The sequence below is a fragment of the Sphaerodactylus townsendi genome, linkage group LG05 (assembly GCF_021028975.2).
Source record: "Sphaerodactylus townsendi isolate TG3544 linkage group LG05, MPM_Stown_v2.3, whole genome shotgun sequence".
Taxonomy (NCBI): domain Eukaryota; kingdom Metazoa; phylum Chordata; class Lepidosauria; order Squamata; family Sphaerodactylidae; genus Sphaerodactylus; species Sphaerodactylus townsendi.
In genome coordinates this window covers 17,144,720-17,165,375 of record NC_059429.1, presented here as the reverse complement: position 1 = coordinate 17,165,375, position 20,656 = coordinate 17,144,720, and the positions used below count along the sequence as shown (strand labels likewise).

Below are 20,656 nucleotides of genomic sequence, written 5' to 3'. Positions count from 1 at the left end.
CTAGGGCAGGGGTAGGGAACCTGCAGCTCTCCAGATGTTCAGGAACTACAATTCCCATCAGCCCCTACCAGCATGGCCAACACAGAGGCTGATGGGTTCCCTACCCCTGCCCTAGGGTAATGAGGGATAGTATGCTTGTGTGACAGACCACAAAATTTACCTCATGGCAATGAACCCAAAGCCTATACACTAACTGCTGGTAGAATACCAGGAAAGTGAGGGGAAGATTTAGAGTTGAATATGAACCTAAATCCCCCCCTAAAAATTTGGAGACTGTGGCCCCTTCCGCACGGGCGGAATATGGCGGCCTGGGGACGGCAAAAACGCCGTCCCCAGGGAGCCATTCGCACAAGGGGCGCAGCTGCTTCGAAGCCGCCATTTCCCAACCTCGCTTCCCCAGCGAGGTTTTTGGGAAACAGCGACTTGGAGCCGCTACCGTGCGAATGGCAGCGGCTCCAAGGCACCATCCCTCCCCCCTCCCACCATTGACTTACCATTCCTGCAGCCATCCGGCGCATCGCCGGGGCCTGGGGACACGCCCCCTGCCCTGCAATGCAGGAGCAGTCGCGCAGGGCAGGGGAGGCGTGTCCCCAGGCGACGCGCCGGATGGCTGCAAGAACGGTAAGTCGACCGGGCGACGGTGCCCAGCGGCACCCAGCGGCGCCCAGCGGCACCAGACGGCGCCCAGCGGCGCCCAGCGGTCGACTACGCCGACCCGGCCGCTTCCATCTCCGTGCGGAAGCGGCCTGTGTGTTTCTCCTCAGCAGGAGCAAAACACTTGTCACAATTTGCAAGCAGGCATATGTGCTTCTTGTAATAATCAGGCTGTTCTTTGTTGATGCTGGTTTCAGGTGTTCCATGCAGCCATTTCAATTACAGCTTGTTTTACATATATGTACATGAGATGTCAAGTTGCAACTGACTTATAGTGACTCCAGCAATGGGCTTTCTTCCCCCCCTTTTTTATATATATATAAGAATGAATAGACCAGAGAAAAGAAAATGGAATCAAATCAAAGTTACAATTAATTCTAAGTGAAGTAACAAAATTGTATCATGTAATATTATAGAAAAATTAAATATTATGTGAAGATTAAATATAAGTTTAAAATGCAATATATAAAACTTAAAATTTGCCAATGATTGCTATTATTGATGTAAATTGATGTAAATTCTAATAATATGAAAGAGGTACAAAAGAACTGATGAATGGTTACTATTGTACATTATACACAAAATAAAAGTTGTATTGGCATAGTCTTTGTCACCTTTCATAGTGGGATTAACCATTTATCTGTTTCCATTTAATCCGTGGTTCAATATAATATACATCATAAAGTTACTGATAATTTATATACATCATTTCTGCAGTATCCTTCACATTTCATGATTTAATGTAAATTTTTATTTTTCTTGAAATTCTTTGATTGGTTGCTCAGTCACAAAGTTTGTAAATTTTACCATTGTTGCCTATTCCACTAACTTATTTTCTCAATTCTCCCATCTTACACATTCTTCTGTCTTCCACTTTGTTACAAATACTACTCTGACTCCTGTTGCCAAATATTGAAACAGTTCTAAGATTTTTGGACTTTTTTGTCAATAACATGGTCTTGGCATCCATTGCAAATTTGATTTTTAAAAATTTTCTGCACCTCCATATGAATTTGTTTCCAAATTTTTTTAAAAAAACTTTTCTACACATCCATTTCATATGGTAAAATGAACCATTGACTTCTTTGCATTGCCAACATTGCCCTTAGTAATTATTCTGAGTCTTCTTAATGTGGAGTGATGTACCATTAATAAAACATCTTATGCCAATTTTCTCTTAGGCCGCTTCCGCACGGTCCCAGAAAGAGCCGGGATGACGGCGCCGCAGAGCACCGTCGCCCGGCCGACCCGGCATGTCCCTGGGCTTCCAGCACGTCGCCGAGGCCTGAGGACACGCCCCCCTGGCCCTGCGCATCTGCTCCAGCATCGCAGGGCAGGGGGGCGTGTCCCCAGGCCTCGGCGACGTGCCAGAGGCCCGGGGACAAGGTAAGTGAAGGGAGGGAGTAGAGGCGCCTTGAAGCCGCCGTCGCTTCGCTAGCGACAGCAAAGCGGCTTCGTCCGCCATTCCCGGAAAAGTGCACTTCCAAACGCACTCTGGGAACGCCAGCTTCGCGCCGGTCGGGCAGCACGAGGGCGGTGCGGCTGCGATGCAGCTACGCCCCCTGTGCGAATGGCGGCCTGGGGACGGTGTTTTTGCCGTCCCCAGGCCGCCATAAAATGCCCGTGCGGAAGGGGCCTTAGTATTTGACAGGCTGTGAATTTGATTCCGTTTGTCCATAAAACACGATATTTCTTCCTCAAAGCTTTATATCCATCTAACCATGCATGTTTTCACTTGTTCTGGATCTGTATCAGAGGCCCCTTCCGCACACGCAAAATAATGCATTTTCAAACCACTTTCACAACTGTTTGCAAGTGGATTTTGCTATTCCGCACAGCTTCAAAGAGCACTGAAAGCAGTTTGAAAGTGCATTATTCTGCATGTGCGGAATGAGCCAAACTGAAGTAATAGTTTATAAATTCGTCCTAATAAATGCTCCTTTTGCCGCATAATCACCTTTCCAAATTCTGTTGCCTTCTTACCAACCCTCAGCAAGGGGCTTTCAAGGCAAGTGAGAAGAAGAGATGGTTGGCCATTTCCTTCCTCAGTAGAGCTTTCCTTGATAGTTTCCTATCCAAGCATCAATCCTACTTAGCTTCCAAGATCCGAAGAGATTGGGCTATTCAGTACTATTTCATCCCCCCATTTGTTTAGCAACAAGGAAAAGGTAAAGGGAGCAACCTGGAATCAATGCATCTAGAGAGTCAAAAATGCAAGCTGGGTGGTGAGACATCTCTGGTGGAGACATCCTATAGTTCCCCTGTACTGGCATCCAACTAACACCAATGTTACATTCTGATAACGAAGCTGAAACATAGTGCAGTCAGCAATAACCCTAGCATGCTTCAAGATATGGTGGCACAAGCAATTTAGTTATAATCCCAGATTTTTCCATCTGGTGTAACAGGACTGCAGGATTGTACTGCTAGTAAAGCCAATGTGGTGTGGTGGTTAAAAGCGGCAGATTCTAATCTGAAGATCTGGGTTTGATTCCCCATCCTCAGTGCAAGTGGCAGACTCTAATCTGCAGCACTGGAAGCCTCTTCCTGTTCTCACACTAGGGATCCAAGGCAAACATTGATTGGGAACCCAGTGCTTCTTTCCTAATATCTGGTCCCACCCTTAGATTTCCCTGGGGTGGACTTCCTTGCCTTTCCAGAACAATAGAAAAGTAAAAATTTCCATCAATGGCTGAATGTCTGATTAGTAGATCTTTGGTTTCCTCTGATACATCTGTCCAGTTTTTCTACAAACGGAGGACCATTTGTATTATATTGCCTGTAAGCTTAGAACCAAAGTTCAAATTGCGCAAGCATTTCACTAGTACAAATTCAATGTCTTCATTACCCTGAAATGTTGCCAAATATTTCCTTTGAAGCTGACACTTGACATTCTCTCAAACCAGTCAGAAAACACATTTTTGGCAGCTGAAGGAGGCTGAAGGATTTCGGGCACTTCTGAGAAACAAGAATTAAAAACATGAGGCACAAGACATGCTTCAAACAGAGCTTAAAATGTTCAAGTTCCAGCGGTGGTAGCCATGAGAATCCAGGGCAGCACAACAGCAGTAAAACATGTGTCTCCTTGAAGACTGATGCTAGAAAGATTCACATACATGTTCTAAAAGCTGCAACACTCACCCAGCAATTTTAAAGGACAGATTGGCAATGGTAGACCAGCACTCAAAAGTCACCACTACAAGATAGTCCTAGGCCCTTTCCCCACTTACCTTAAGCCCTGCGCTACTCTCCTCAAGTAGCGCGAGGTCCTGGGGCACTCCTCACTACAGGGACGGCGACAACGCAGCCGCCCTGACGCTGCCCCTCTCGAACTCCCTCAGCACGCGGCATCCCTTGTGCTCTTCGAAACGGCGCCTTTTGATGACCCCATGTGGAGCGCAGGGTCGTGGGGACGCCCGGGCGCGGACCAGAGATACCGCGCACTGAGAGTAGCGCGCAGCAAAGGGCAGCAAAGGTAAGTGGGGAAATGCCCCTAGATAGTTCTAGAAGCAAAAAGAATAGAATATATATCTTGTCTGCTTCAGCTCCCACTTAAATCCTACCCAATCAGAATCTACAGCAGGTATTGGAATATGATTTTCCCACCAGTGGGTGTCAGAAAGATCCCCCAAGGTGACAAAGCTTATCGGCAACAATCAGTCCCTGGAACCAACACCTATGACAAATACTGATGGCACCCTTTCTCCAAAATTACTTTAACACTGTTAGGGTCTAACAGCACCCCCCCCCACCCAGTATTGTTTACCTGCACAACTTCTAATGTGATATAGATTCTCTTTGTTTGTGATGGCATTCTGTGATTTACACAGGTAATAGGTGAATGTCGCTACACAACAGACACAATTTCATGTTGTAATACAGGTCGTTTCCCCACATACCTGCTGCTGCACGCTACTCTCCCCAAGTAGCACAGGGTCCCCCGGCACTCCCCACTACAGGGGCGGTGACAACGCAGCTGTCCCGACACTGCCGCTGTCGCACCCCCTCAGCGCACGTCATTCCTGGCGCTCCTCAAAATGGTGCCTTTTGATGACCCCGCGCTCTCGCGGGGTCGTGGAGAAACCCGGGAGCGCACCAGAAATGACATGCGCTGGGAGTAGCGCGCAGCAACCTTTGGTCAAGGTAAGTGGGGAAATGCCCACAGATCTCAGATACATGGTTTCATATGGTGACTGAGCACTATGAGACACGAGAGAATTACAATTTGCACTGTTACTATGTTGTGGTGGCTGTGTAGATGGGGAAGGAAACTATTCACTGAAACTTGCTGGGTGGATATTGGTCAGTTGCCCTCCATGGTTGGCAGTGCTGTTTTTGCTTTTTAAAAGGTGTCCATAGTCATACATAAGATTTACCCCAGTTTACCCCTCAGAATGTGGGAGAGCCCCACTCCCCCCCGCCAAAGTGCTGCTATTCAGTACTGGTGAATAAAGGCAAAGGTAGTTCCCCTGTGCAAACACTGACCCGTGGGTGAAATCGCATCACGTTTACTAGGCAGACTATGTTTACAGGGTTGTTTCCCACTGCCTTCCTCAGTCATCTACACTTTACCTGCCCCTCAGCACACTGGGTACTCATTTTACTGACCTTGGAAGGATGGAAGCCTGAGCCAACCTTGAACCGGCTACCTGAAACTGACCTCCGCTGGGATAGAACTCAGGTCATGAGCAGAGCTTTGACTGCAATACCACAGTTTACCACACTGTACCAGGGACTCTTTTTGCTGGTGAATATTGCCACACACAAAAAATAAAGCCCTGGTTGTAGGCGTAACCCAGCAGAACCCTACTTACATAGATCCATTTCCTAAATTTTTCCAAATGCAGAATTGGGGGAGGCTCAAGTCAAGAAAATAAATGACCCTTCTGACTTGTCAGTGGGGTTGCCAACTCCAGGTTGGGAAATACCTGGAATTTGTGTGTGTGTGTGGGGGGGGTGTGACTTAACAAAAAGAATGATGAAGGGACATGACTGTGGCTCAAAACTGATGAGGTTAGTCACTTTTAGAAGGTTTGAGATTTCTGAGCCAAATGAATTTTATCCTATGGTACTTCTTGGTAATGGGCACGCGCAGTGTGAGGCCCCATGCATGCGGCTAAGGAGGTGCGCCACCAGTGCCACAAACACACCCAGCAGCTGCATCACCTCCGGATCTATGCTCAATAAGGTAAAGATCTCCCGGCTCACGAAACGTGCTCCTACCTGAAAATCGCAGAGCAGGTGCCAAGGCAGTCGCCAGCAATTCAAATTCAAAAGGCAGGGTGAAGACTTCATTCCAGCTGCCACCCAAAAACAACAGCCAATAAGAACATGGGGCACCGGGGATGTTTGCACCTGCGCGGATACGTTTGCAATGTAAATACAGAAGACCCGGGCTCGTGCCAAACGAAATTGAGTATTTCCTCCTGGTCTTCACTCGATTCCTTCACAGAAACTGGCAGCCATGCAAAGGGAGAAACCGGGATAAAATAGACCCAGATTGTAAGATACCGATTGTAACCCGTATAATTGTGTTGTGCAGAAACGGCCTTCGTTCACCACGAAAATGTAAAGGGTGGGGTTTTTTTGGTGATTTACACCCTAAATGATGCTAAGACACATATTTCCTCCTTGGATGGTTTCTTCTAATAATGAGAAAGTTTGTTGGCGTGGTGCAAAACCTTTCGCTTGCCAAACCGTACAGCTGAATCTGCTGTGAAAGGCACAGGACCAGAATGATTCAGACGACTCTTGCTTTCCCATTGGGATGCCTTAAGACAGTAGAGATAGTTGTGTAGTTGTCTGTGATCCTTCTTTCAGAATGTTTGGGACTCTTGGGGTTGACGTCAAAGGTCCGCTTTTTGTCAACAAGGCGGCCACTCAATCTTCCTCTGCCTTCATTTCCAAGCAGTCAGGAAAATTAACACCCTGAGGGTCTTTCGTGTCTTTAATGCGACATGCAAGGATTCGGCAGGAAAATGAGCATCATCCCCTCAGAATTCTTGGAGTATAAAGCTGGAACTGAAACGCACAGAACTGAAACCAACTTCCCATTTGGCAAGGCTATCTCCGTTGGAATTGCATAGGCTGTTGAACTGGTTTTGAGGATCATCCTTTCTTGCCAGGCAAGCTGTTTAGCATTATTGGTTATTCGGGTGCCACGGCAAAACTGTTTGTGGCTGTTACATAACAGCTGTTACTTAATAATAGATGTTACTGAAGAATGAAGCTCGAGATGATCGACTGTTTTCTCTTTCCATTGCAGCTCAAGAGGTTCCTGGGTGTTTCTGTTCGGGGGTTAGTACAAAATCAGGGTCATAATATCAGATCTGGATAGTGATCAAGGGCCTCCTTTCCCCATCCTGACAAAATTCTCTCAGATAACGCCACCCACAAAAAAGGGGGTGTTTTCTTTGCATGAGGACTGCCCTTCTTCTTCATTGTCTCATAGCCACCCGCCGTTTCTCAAATATTTGTGCTGCTTCGGTTAAGAACAAATTCATCTGGCGCTGCCTAAGCAAACTTGGGAAGCCAGGGCAGATTCCGACGAGGTTTCCATCCACACTTCCAAGGGAGGTAAGAGAGAAATAGACTGCCGATCTCTCTTTCTTGGAAAGGGAAAAGAAGTTAATGGAAAAATGGTCAATTTGCTTGTCTCTGCTTAAATGTCCGTGTGGAGCTGGGGGGTATTTCCTCATAATGCATTCCCCAAAACTTTGATCACAGGATTGTACTCAGTCTACATATGTTAGTTTGTGTATATAAGATGGATGTTTTCGATGATGTCATGCTCCTAAAACAAGGTCAATTACACATGTATGGAAAATTTGGGGTTTTTTTCCCCTGATATTGAAATTATATTGAATATGAGAGAAAAAGATGAAGTATTGATTTTTATACCCTGCTTTCCTCTACCTAATGGAGCCTCAAAGTGGCTTACAGTCATCTACCCTTCTCCCCCGCCCCACAACGGGCACCTTATGATGAAGGTGAGGCTAAGAGAATTCTGAGAAAACTATGATTAGCCCAGACAAGAGAAGGCAGAATGGTATAGCCTGATCTTGTCAGATCTTGGAAGCTAAGCAGGGGCTGTACTGACAGGGAGACCATCAAGGAAGACTCTGCAAAGGAAAACAATGGCAAACCTCTACTTCTCATATGCCCTGAAAGCCCCGGTTGTTAAAAAGATACTTGTAAATAACCAGTTGTTAAATTATTTGAATCCCACCACCGGAACCGGTTATTAAATTATTTGAATCCCACCACCGGTTATATGTCATTTGGAATGTAGCATATTTGACTATATTAAACTATCAGATAGTCATCATCAGTGGTGGGATCCAAAAATTTTAGTAACAGGTTCCCATGATGGTGGAATTCAAACAGTGGCGTAGCGCCAGTGGGACTGGGCGGGGCATGACAGGGGCATGGCCGGGCATGACGGGGGCGGGGCATTAATAATTTCTCTGTTACTGTAAAAAACTCTTATTGTAAAAAAAAGTTCCTAATTTCCAGCTGGTATCTTTCTGTCCATAATTTAAACTCATTATAGCAAGTCCTATCGTCTACTGCCAACACAAACAACTACTTCTCCTCTAATTGACTGCCTGTCAAATACTTAATACTTTCAAATACTTAATTTTGTTTCTAGAAATCGAAAGAAGGAGACTTTCCTTAAACAAGGAACTTTACCATATTTCTAAAACATGTTTTTAAAACAGCCCAACAGGGAGAATTATCCCGTTTTCTCCCTTCGCTAACCAGCCACATAGGAAACAACAGGACTTTATGATTTTTGGACCTAATGGAATTTCTAATGGAAAAGCAGACCCAATTAGTAACCCCCTCTCGGCACACACAAATAATTAGTAACCCACTCCCAGGAACTGGTGAGAACCTGCTGGATCCCACCTCTGGTCATCATTTAATAACAGTTTATTTGTAATGTTTTGGGACAATAAGGGTAAGAAAGATGTGAAACTCTATGTTTAACATGAATGATTGTAATTTCCTGTACTTGTTTGCTTGTGTGTTATATATATGGTATGGCAACCCTGTAGGATTTTCAAGGCAAGAGATGTTTGGAGGTAGTTTGTCATTGCCTGCTTCATTGTAAACTGAGAGAGTTCAGAGAGAACTGTGAATGACCACAAGTCACCCAGCAGCCTTCACGTGGAGGAGTGGGGAATCAAACTTGGTTCCCCAGATTAGAGCCTGCTGCTCTAAATCGTTATATCACACTGCCCCCCGTGTTATATGTAACTCCCTGTTTTTCTGTGAGATATTAATCATTTTGATTTTTTGTTTAAAAATGAGCAAGATTGCAAGCTCTGTGTGCTCTTACATCCTTACCAGCTCGGGCATATGAAAAAGATAACTGGTGAATTTATTCATACGGTGGAAATAGATATGATCATCTGCTCGCATTTGTGCCTCAAACCAATAAATGTGCAGTTGAAAAAGTTGACAACCTTAGCAGGAGCAAGGCAAACATCAGGGATCACATCCGGTAATGGAACTTCTCCACCACTTACCTGCACGCAAGAAAAGTCCATATATGTTTGCGTAAAGGGCCCTCAAGTTCCAGTTGACATGGTCAAGTGAGTCTAGGAAGTAATAAATTCCCCTCTATGGGAAGGTGTAATCCCAATGGCCATGAAAGACGTGGTTATGGAATGCTTTCTGAACAAGGCGTCTCTGGACCCCACTGACCTAAATAATTATTGCCTGGTGATCAGCATGCATCTTGGGGTGGGAGACAAGCAGGTGATGGCTATGCAGCTTCAGGCATTCTTGGAGGAAACAGATTATCTAGACTGATTGTAATCTGGATTCAGTCCTAGTTTGGGGACAGAAACAACTTTAGTCACCTTGGCTGATCAACTTTGCTGGGAAACATCTCCCTATTGAGTTTCCTGACTTTCAGAACCATTGACCATGGTATTCTTCTGGAGAGACTAGCTATGAGAGAAACTACCATGCTATGCTGGTTCCACTTTTGCATGGACTGGAGGAATTTAGAAGGTGGTGAAGCACCATGACTCAGTCCTGTGACATTCATGTTTCAGGGATCCATCATGTCTCCCATGCTGTTTAACATATGCATGCCACCGCTACATGGAAGACACCCACCTCTATGTCTCCTTAACAGCTGAGTCAGGTTGGGGATTTTTTTAGCTGGAGGCATAAACTTAAAAATGCAACACGACAAGCTAAGGCCCCTTCCGCACACACAAAATAATGTGTTTTCAAACCACTTTCACAACTGTTTGCAAGTGGATTTTGCTATTCCACACAGCTCCAAAGAGCACTGAAAGCAGTTTGAAAGTGCATTATTCTGCATGTGCGGAATGAGCCTAAGATTTCCAAACTTCCTATCTCCTTGTTTAGATCTATCTTGGCTTCTTGTCTGAGTTATTGTTGGCCCCCTTAAATTTCTTGTCTGGCATTCTGTTATCTTTTACATTTTTGCACGCAGAACTACAACTGAATCTCATGATTCCATTCATGATTTCTTTGCATTGGTTCCACTTTTCTGTTTTGCATTTAACATGAAAGTATTTAAATGGATCCACTGTTTAACTTTTAATTCCCACCCCCTCCCATCTCTCATTTAAAATGGCCACTGGTCTATTGCCTCAGTTTTGTCTGGTATCCTCCTCTTGCTTTGGGAAGTTCACTTCCCATTACTGTTGGTATAATGGATTCTCTTCCTATGCAACCCCCACCCCCCTTCCTCAATGTCACAACACCAGACAGAAGCCTATCAAGGGAAAATGTAGCCCAGTGCAATATCTGAGTTTTCTGGCGGGGGCCGCCAGTATGGGTGGCCGCCCTCCCCCACCACAGCCAAACAACTTTGTATGAACCTGAGGCAAGGAGGGTGGGTGATTTTCCACTCCCCACATGACTAAATGGCTGCAGCCCGGGAACATTGGACCCTATATGTCCCCCTGTGTCAGGGGTCTGCAATCTGCGGCTCTCCAGATGTTCATGGACTACAATTCCCATCAGCCCCTGCCAGACTAGCTCAATGAAGGAATCAATACTGTGAAAGCAGAATTCTCATTTATTGGTGACAAGCATAGGAAAGCTACTGACTTATGTTGTCAGAATGGAACACAAGGACGGAACACAAGCAAAGGATTATATCCCACCCACCTCCGTCCTGTTTGGCAAGAAGGTGCATACACACACACGCACACATTTCTGTGGGAAGAAGTAAAGTAGACACATCCACACACACACACACACACACACACACACACACACACACACACACACACACACACATTCCACAGATGGTGAGAACAGGGAGAGAGGGTTGAGAGCCTCTCAGTTTCCACCACCACCACCACCACCCCACAGTTGCAGAGATAAGACTACCTAGTACCAGCAAACATGCCCAGGCTTGGTTGAGCAGGAAGCTTTCAGTATATAGAAATATGGCAGGACCCAAGCTAAGACACTGGAGCAAATGGAGCCCGGTGCAAAATCTGAGTTTTGCTGCCCTGCCCCCACCCCCATGTTCATTTGATATTTAGTGCTTTTAGGCTTTTCAGTTTTAGGCCTGTGGGTGAAGTGAGGCTAACAGCATCAAAATTTCCAGGGCATCTTTTGCAGTCCATCCTGATGATACCAGCCAGGTGCTTCCTGGCAGTGCCTGGTTCTAGGTGTCTCAAAAAAGTGTAGCCCCATCTCTTATTAGCTCCCATTGGAAACAATGGGGGATGGGGCACCCCCTTTGGGAGTCCATAACTTTGGACCCCCTGAACCAAACCTCACCTAACTTGGGTGGTATCATCAGGAGAGTCCCTCGAAAACTCCCTGAAATTTTGGTGCTGCTAGCCTAAAATGCGCCCCCTGCAGGCCAAAAACTGAAAAACACTAAAAAAATACAAAAAAACCTGAAATTTTTGCTGCCCTCCCCAGGCGCGCACCCAGAGGTGGGATTCAAGGGGTTCCGAAGGTTCTGTAGAACCTGTTGTTAAAATTTTAAATATCACTTTTTAAATACTTAAAATATTTTATTAAGTATTAATATTTTTAATATTTAAAATAAAAAAGTGATATTAAAATATTTTTAAATACTTTTTAACAGTCATTATTTGAATCCCACCACCATCGGAACCTGTTGTTAAAATGTTTGAATCCCATCACTGGGTGCACCCAGTGCAACGTGTACCCCCCGTTCCCCTTGTAGCTACGCCTCTGCACTGGAGGCTCTTGACACTCAAAATGCCAGCCCATTTATAATGAAATTGTTAAAGTTTTTGTGCTGGCAATCTCCTCCCTTGCTTTTCGGTTACCTTACACTGTGTTTTGCAAAGGTGTAGCTGTCTGTATCCCTGACTTGCATGGCCCAGGCTAGCCCGATCCCATCAGATCTTGGAACTAAGCAAGGTCAGCCCTGGTTAATACTTGGATGGGAGACCATCAAGGAATGCCAGAGTCTGAGGAAGCAATGTTAGTCTCTTGCCTTGATAACCTGACTGGGTTGCCATCGCTTGATTGCAACATGATGGCACTTTACACACACAAAATGCTTGGATGGGATCTGCCTTCCTATTTCTTTTGCCCAGCTTTTTTCAGGGGAGGGGTGGGGAAGTCACTTAACAGTTACTCCTTCAAATATTACTCCAGAGAATATTGCAATGAAATTAAGCACTGATTGTTTCCATTTAAGCTGGCCCCATGTAGTTGCTATACAGGCCACTTCTCTCTAATAAAGCCAGGCCAGTAAATACAAATTAATTCCAGAAATGTGTCACTTTTTGCTAAAAAGTAAGGAAGGAAAGGGGGGGAAGAGAGTTTGGATTTATACCTCCTTTCTTTCCTCTAAAGAGACTCAAAGGGACTTACAAACTCCTTTTCCTTCCTTTCCTCACAGCAGACACCTTGTGAGGTAGCTGAGGCTGAGAGAGTTCTGAAAGAACTGTGATTAGCTGAAGGTCATCCAGCAGGTTTCAGGTGGAGGGGCAGAAAAATAAATCCTGTTCACCACACAGGAAGAGTTCTTCCCAATGAGGCAAGGGCAAGAAAGGTGTGACACAATGCCATTCTCTTGACCAGTGTCCCACAAAAACACCAAACAACCTTGTACAGGAATGAGGTGGGGCTGCACTCTTTTTCATCTCTGACATAGTAGACAGTATCTGGCACATATTGGGATGTTTGGATAATATAGCAGAGTTTTCCCCATCATAGAAGCTATGGAGCCATCACAAACTTTCTCGCCACAGCACAACAGTTCATATGCAAATTAAATAAATGTAATGACTCAGGGAAGATGTCTCACCCTTTGAAAGTTCATCAGTTGAGAGGCCCAGGAGAACCATTTATGCCAGTGGTTCTCAACCTTCCTAATGCCATGACCCTTTCATACAGTTCCTCATGTTGTGGTGACTCCCAACCCTAACATTTATCCATTTTACAGATGGAGAACACTGATGCAGAGAGTCTTAGGCAGTGGTTCTCAACCTTCCTAATGCCATGACCCTTTAATACAGTTCCTCATGTTGTGGTGACTCCCAACCCTAACATTTATCCATTTTACAGATGGAGAACACTGATGCAGAGAGTCTTAGGCGACCCCGTGAAAGGATCGTTCGACCCCCAAAAGGGTCACGACCCCCAGGTTGAGAACCACTGATTTATGCCCAAGGTTTGCTGGATCCAGCCCAATAACTAGAAATATTTCAGAATAACCAAACATTCTAGCCAGCAACCTGAGGTTTTTAATGACGAGCCTGGGCCTTAAACTTTTCAGTGCCATGAAATGTGCCGCTGAGCAGATGCGATAAAGGTAAAGGCTTCTCTTCCGCACTCAAGGCTACTGAGAATACTGTAAAATGTTAACAATAATGATTAGGACGAGCGTACTAGATATCAGCTATGAATGTGGAAAACACCGCCAGTCCTACTGCTATTAACAAGCAAGCCTTTATTGGCATAGACAACAGTACAACAATAATAAAAAATGGATTAAAAAGCATATACAATACAGGAAATAAATGTTAGGTCTAAGGAAATCTACTGGCATTTAGTAATTTCCAGGAGAAAGTCTGCCACTATCATACAGAGAGAAGGATCAGGATTGTCCAACAAGTAGTGTGATCTAATTAAATCGGGGAGATGGAGTAAATGTAAAGGAGTAAGATTCACGTACTTGGATCTGATTTCCTTGAATCTGAGACAGTGTAGTAATTGGTGGGCCAGAGATTCAACTGAGCCATCATTACATGGGCACAATCTTTTAGCCTTTTCTTGCTTATTAAATCTGCCATGTAACAAGGCAGAAGGCATAACATTAAACCTGGCGAGCATTACGGCTCTCCTTTGAGCAGGGTTTATTAAGCAATACAGGTAGTGTGCCAAGTGGCCCCGTTCAAATGGGAGAGAAAAAAACAGGGGGGAGCACGTTTCTTGGCTGCATAGGAGTTTTGACCTAACTCCAAAAGGCTGCATAGGGCACGCAATTTGGGAGTCCAGTTATCTTATGAAAAAATTTGGATTGAAGAGAATTCACAGAGTGGTTAATAGCTTGAATCCAAATTGGGACTCCGTAAAGCAATCTCGAGACGACTTTGGCATTGCTATTACAATCTATACCCATACAATAACACCTGTGTTGAACAAAACCATTTACTTAGTGAGGTGAGAAAGTAATTGAGGTGCCTTGATAGTCTAGAACAGACTAAACACAAACCTTCCACTATACAAAAGTACGCAACACATGTATGACTCAAACGATTCCCTTAGTAACCATCTTGACTGCAACGGGAACTAGAGTGATGCTGTACTTCTTCTTTGGAACGCGGAGTATTCCGCAGAAGGCCATTCTACCTATAACGCCGTTCGCGATAGCAAAGCGTTTTCATAGGTGTCAAGACTGCCTTTCGTGGGGGTGGGGAGTCGTTGGCTTTGTGTGAATTCTTGTGCTTGCTGGTAGCCAGGTGCCTCATCTAACTGTTTCTGGCACTGGCCTCATGAAGGCCAAATGCTTTCGGTTCTCATAACTGTGCCTGCATTTCCACGGGAGGGGGGAAGGAAGTGTTGCTTATATTGGAGAAAGCTCTGCTTGTTAGGCAGAGCTTTCTTTTAGCTGTTCCTGATCTGTCTTTCTGCCTGCAGTAAAGAGACCTTTGTACTCATACTTTGTATTGTCTGGTCAAGTGGATCTTGACAATAGGTTACTTCCTCAGTGGATGTAAACAATCCTCTGTGAATGGATAATTCAGTATCTCATTAATGCAGCTTGCTTAACCATTCTTAAGGCACAGACTTCATGTTGCACCTGATCGTGTCCTAAAGTCTGTGCCTTAAAAATGGTTAAGCAAGTAAAAATAAAATCTAGTTTTGTTTTATCTCTTAAAAGCCCCTTAAAGTTCCATTTTTCTCTCAGCACTGGTGGCAGCTTATGTTTGCTGACAGGAATTTTTCCGAAAGGGCTTCTCTCTGTGTGAGTGGGACATGCCTAAGCTAATATCCACCTGCTACACACTCCCCAGGTTGGACTTCTGTCTCTCTGTCAGGGAGTGGAATGTGTTGCACTATGCATTCATCAAATCAGCTGGAAATCCCTAGGTCAGACGCTCTTTGCTTTATTTGTGAAATCACCTGATGGTCTTAGACAAATCACAACCACTCCATCTCAGACATATGATATCAAAGATTGTGAAGATTACTGAGATGATGTATGTACCGCTCACTGAATCCATTAAGGTGCTGTATATGCTAACAGTGGGTAGGAGTTTTTGGATCTGTTCCATTGGCGGAGGTACGTTCTTGTAGCAGAAAAAAAGCTTCCCATACATTCTGTGTGAGTGTACAAATACTCAAGGGTTCTTCAGAAAATAGACTTTGAAAAAGGTGTGGTATAAGAACTTGCCATCTTTCAACAAGTGGGGCATTAAACCTTCTACTTCTTCATCATCAACCAACCCTCATGAGGAGTGGATTCAGGAAATCCATTCCACTCTTTAAATACCTCCTTTGTGTTCCATCTTCTGCTTTAGGAACCATGGCCAAGAGAGTGGCCATCATTGGGGCAGGTGTGAGTGGACTGACCTCCATCAAATGCTGCCTTGATGAGGGGTTGGAGCCCACCTGCTTTGAGAGGACCAGTGACATCGGAGGAGTGTGGCGATTCACAGTGAGTTGAAAGTCGGGCATCACCCACAGTATCTCTGGGTCCTGGTGGCAATCAAGGCATCTCATTTGAGCAGAGGGCCTTTTCAGTGGTAGCCCCATTGTTACGGAACAACCTCCGCAAGGAGGTACACCTGACCCCCTCATTGACGATCTTTAGAAGGCAGCTGAAGAACTGCATTTAGTTAAATTTAGTAGCAGTCCGGAATGCCGATTTTAATTTTGGCTCAATGTGTTTAATCTGTTTTATTTGGTATGTTTTATCTTGAGCTCTGTAAGGAAGAAAGGTGGCTAATAAATGTTTTAAATAAATAAACACATTGATGCAAGGGGATGGGAGGGGCTTCCTTTGGAGCAGTGTTGAGTGATGGAACATTTTTGTTCTGTACACATGGTAGTACGTTGGCCGAGTCACGACACAACTTGTGTCCTTGGAACATTAGCTAAGCCTTCAAAGAACAACACAGGAGTCAGAGCTGAACTTGCAGAAGGGAACTGATGAAATCCCCACCCCACCCCCCTTTATCTGCTCACACAATTGTCATCTAACCCTATGAAATTCCTTATGGACCCCCAACTTGTATATTCCAACTTACATGTAACTGCAGAAGCAATAACTATTTACAGTTTCTTCCCTCCATGTTTTTATTATTATTAAATGGTGATCACTATACTACTGGCTGGCTCCACACTTAGTCCATCTTCCCTAGGAAACCTATTGTTGATTCATGCATTATAAACATGTGTTCTCAAGTTCTTTCACTCCTGGAGCATTCAAGTACAATTTGGACCAGGGCTGAAGAACACAGTTAAGCCTTCATTCCCCTCCCCTCACCCCAGGGTTGTGAAGTCCCTCCTCGCCACCATCATGTGATGGGGAGGGGGTAAGATTGCCAGATCCAGGTTGGGAAAGGCCTGGAGATTTGGGGGTGGAGCCTGTGGAGGACACAGTCCTCAGTGGGGTACAGTGCCATAGAGTCCACCCTCCAAAGCATCCATTTTCTCTATGGGAACTGATCTCTGCAGTCTGGAGATGAGGTGTGATTCCTGGGGATCTCAACTGGAGGCAAACATCCATACCTCCATAACACTTTTCCCCCAACCTGGAATGAATTCAGGGAGCCACTATTTGCCTATTGGGGAAGTTTCCATGTACTGAATTTATAGCTATGTGTTCCCAACAGGATAAGGATTAGCTCTGAAGGGCCATTTCAGATCAGGATAATAGTTTGGGACGAAGGAATCTCTCCTCTCTTTCAGTAGACTCTTCACATGGACAGTCCAGATCCAAATGGTGCCCCCACATGCCTTGGAGGCCCAGAACTCAAGAATGCCTGCTTATCAGAGGTGGGATCCAGCAGGTTCTCACAGGTTCCCGAGAGTAGGTTACTAATTATTTGTGTGGGCCAAGAGGGAGTTACTAGTTGGTGATTTTGCCATGTGATTTTTGCCTTAGTTACGCCCCTCCTCTCAGCAGTAGCGTGCCGAACTTGAAGCAGTCTAGCAGGAGGTGCACCGGCGTGCGTGGCAGCCTGCGCCTGCGTGCATTTGTTTCCCGCCCAAGGACCGGCGCAGTGGCTGCGTCCTTGCCACAGCCCTGCCCAGGAATGCCCCACCCCTGGAATGCCCGGCCATGCCCCAGTAGTGCCCCGCCCAGCCTCATTGGCGCTACGCCACAGTTTGAATCCCACCACCATGGGAACCTGTTACTAAAATTTTTAGATCCCACCACTGCTGCTTATAATGCATGAACTGCTGCCTTGTTCTGAGAATGTCTGGGGAATTCTTTTCAAACTACAATTCTGAGTGTTGTGTGTTTTCTGGGCTGCATGGTCATGGTCTGGTAGCTTTTAGGCCCTCACATTTTGCTCACATCTATGTCTCACATCTGTGCTGCCAGTGATAGATGCAGGCAACACATTAGGAACAAAAACTACCAGACTGTGGCCGCACCTCCCAGAAAACCCACAACACCCAGTTGATTCCCACCATTAGGGATCTCCCTAGAAAAATAAATAAGTCATGATAAAAGTTCTTCATGTGCTTCTATTTTGTGGACAGGAGTATGTTGAGAAGGGAAGAGCCAGCACCTACAAGTCTATGGTCAGTAATACTTGTAAGGAGATGTCAGCCTTCGCGGACTTTCCCTACCCAGAAGATTTTCCAGTCTTTTTACCCAACGCAAAGCTCCTGGAATATCTGCATTTGTACACAAAACACTTTAATCTCCGGAAGTATATTCAGTTCCAGGTAAGTAATCATGACTTTGCATCAGCTCAAACTTGGACCCAAATGTAATTTTTTAAAAAATCAACTACTTTTAGATGTACGTACCCTTGTTTATTGTCTGATATTTATTTCAGTAAAGGCTTGGTTTCTATATTTGATATAAAACGCAGAATTTAACATCTTTTTCTATGGCCCCCTCCGCACACGCAAAATAATGCGTTTTCAAACCACTTTCACAACTGTTGCAAGTGGATTTTGCCATCCCGCACAGCTTCAAAGAGCATGAAAGCAGTTTCAAAATGCATTATTCTGCATGTGCGGAATGAGCCTATGTGTGTTTTTTTTCTGGACAAAATGCTGGACAAGAGGGGACTCAATATGTATGTCGTTGATTTTCAAATAATGCTCAAAAATCCTTGTCCTCAGAATTCTCCTTGTCATCTCCACATATAAATGCAGTTTTTAGTGTCACAGGTGGAAAAGTGTCTCAATGTCATCCTAAGCAGAGTAATACCCTTCTAAGTCCTTCTATAAAAATAGTTCTTGTTTTTATTAATAAGGATACTGAATTTAGTGTTGTTCATATCCCAGTGACTGAACCACTATACTTCTGTGAACTTAGAAGCATTTGGCTCTGTTTAGGACTGAACTGCCCATTTTGTATGATTGTCATGCATGTAGTAGATACCACAGTTGGTCCAGAAGTAAAATCGAAAAACAAATCCTATCGGATAGATTTTATTAGGACCATCTGAAAAAGTTTACCTACTGTTTTGTGTCCTTTTTGTTGTTCTTTTCAAAAGGTATTACTTGACTTTTGTTTTGACATAGCTAATACTATTTGATCAATTCTTTTTTACTGATTGCACGCAAACTTCCTTTAGCATTTATTAAAGCAATCTCCTTGCCCTTCCTCCCTCACAACAAACACCCTGTGAGGTAAGTGGGGCTAAGAGAGCTCTGAGAAGCTGTGACTAGCCCAAGGTCACCCAGCTGGCGTGTGTGGGAGTGTACAGGCTAATCTGAATTCCCCAGATAAGCCTCCACAGCTCAGGCGGCAGAGCTGGGAATCAAACCCGGTTCCTCCAGATTATATACACGAGCTCTTAACCTCCTACGCCACTGCTGCTCCTGCCTGGCATAGCCAGAAGAACTGTCAGAATTTGGCCTGTCCTAGAAGATAGGCCATGCATAACCTTCTCGGCTTTACCAGCATGTGTATTCAGATCTTGTAGAGGATGTGGTCTGAATACGGACGTTTGTTGGCTCAGTTTCTTACCACCAGGAATGCCACACGACAGAATGTGACGTATTCCAAACCTTATGGTAGAGACATACTAATCTAAAAAACAAAAACCCAAACAGTTATCTGTCACACATGCCCTGTATCTTAACCACCATCTTTACAAATCACTGCCCTGTTTTCCTTTGATTGAATTCAAGGTTGTCTTAAGATGAAACTGTTCATAACAGGATATTACAGTGTGGGAAACAGACTTACCGGTATTTTTCAGCTTTCATGATTTTATATTTTAATGCAAGCCAGGGAAAACATTTTAATGACCATGCTTTCCTCATTATTGCTACCCCAAAACCTCATCTTAAATTCTTCACATGTTCGTGTCATTTTTAAAGCTAAAATAAAAATACTGATGCTTATAAATAAACACGTAGTTGCCCTGGTTGTTGTTGCAACAACAAAAACGTACCTTTGCAGTTCACCTAAATAAGCTTTGTACTTCTACTGGGAACCACCAAGAAGCCCATACACTAAATGACTGATGAAAATACTACCGTGTTTCCCCGAAAATAAGACAGTGTCTTATATTAATTTTTGCTCCCCAAGATGCGCTATGTCTTTTTTTCAGGGGATATCTTATTTTTCTGCTCCACAGCTGCATGCTCTGGTGTTCTGTTCGACGGGCATGCTTCCAAACAAAAACTTTGCTATGTCTTACTTTCGGGGGATGCCTTATATTTCGCACTTCAGTAAAACCTCTACTACGTCTTATTTTCAGGGGATGTCTTATATTCGGGGAAACAGGGTAGACATATCTTCGTCCGCTGATTAATCCCACCCAGAGGAGAGCCTTGGCCACTGCAAGATGTAATGTGCTGCCATCAGCTCTGCTGGAGGGAAGATTTAAGAATATGGAACGTTCTAACAGAGTTTGTTCATGTGATAGGACTACGGTTGAAAACACTTGACCATTCTTTGTTTGTATGCCCTCAATACAATAAGATACGCATGAAATCCATGAATTCCATTTTCTTGCAATGTTCTCAGTGGCATGAGTGTTATAAGATACCCAATCTCCTGAACAGCTCTGATGTGCTCTTTTGTGAAACTGTCACAAATTTTATACTGGAAATTAGTAATTTTAACTGCATTTCTTAACCTTGTTTTGCTTTAAAATTTTGTCCTTTTTATATGTCAATAAAGGCTTGTGTTGTAAAATACTAGACACCACAATGAAATGTCTAGGGCAGGGGTAGGGAACCTGCGGCTCTCCAGATGTTCAGGAACTACAATTCCCATCAGCCTGGGGGGGGGGGGTGGGGGGGGGGGGGGGTGGGGGGGGGGGGGGGTGGGGGGGGGGGGGGGTGGGGGGGGGGGGGGGTG

General features: G+C 44.6%; 1 protein-coding gene across 1 annotated transcript in view; it reads left to right on the top strand.

Moving 5' to 3' along the window:
* The first annotated feature begins 7,105 nt into the window (after nucleotides 1-7,105).
* Nucleotides 7,106-20,656, top strand: part of LOC125432355 (dimethylaniline monooxygenase [N-oxide-forming] 1-like) — a 103,094-nt gene continuing 89,543 nt past the window's right edge. Inside the window, 3 exon segments of the mRNA XM_048495803.1 lie at nucleotides 7,106-7,230; nucleotides 15,672-15,808; nucleotides 17,866-18,054. Of these exon segments, the coding sequence (XP_048351760.1) occupies nucleotides 15,677-15,808; nucleotides 17,866-18,054 (321 nt within the window). The 5' untranslated portion in view covers nucleotides 7,106-7,230; nucleotides 15,672-15,676.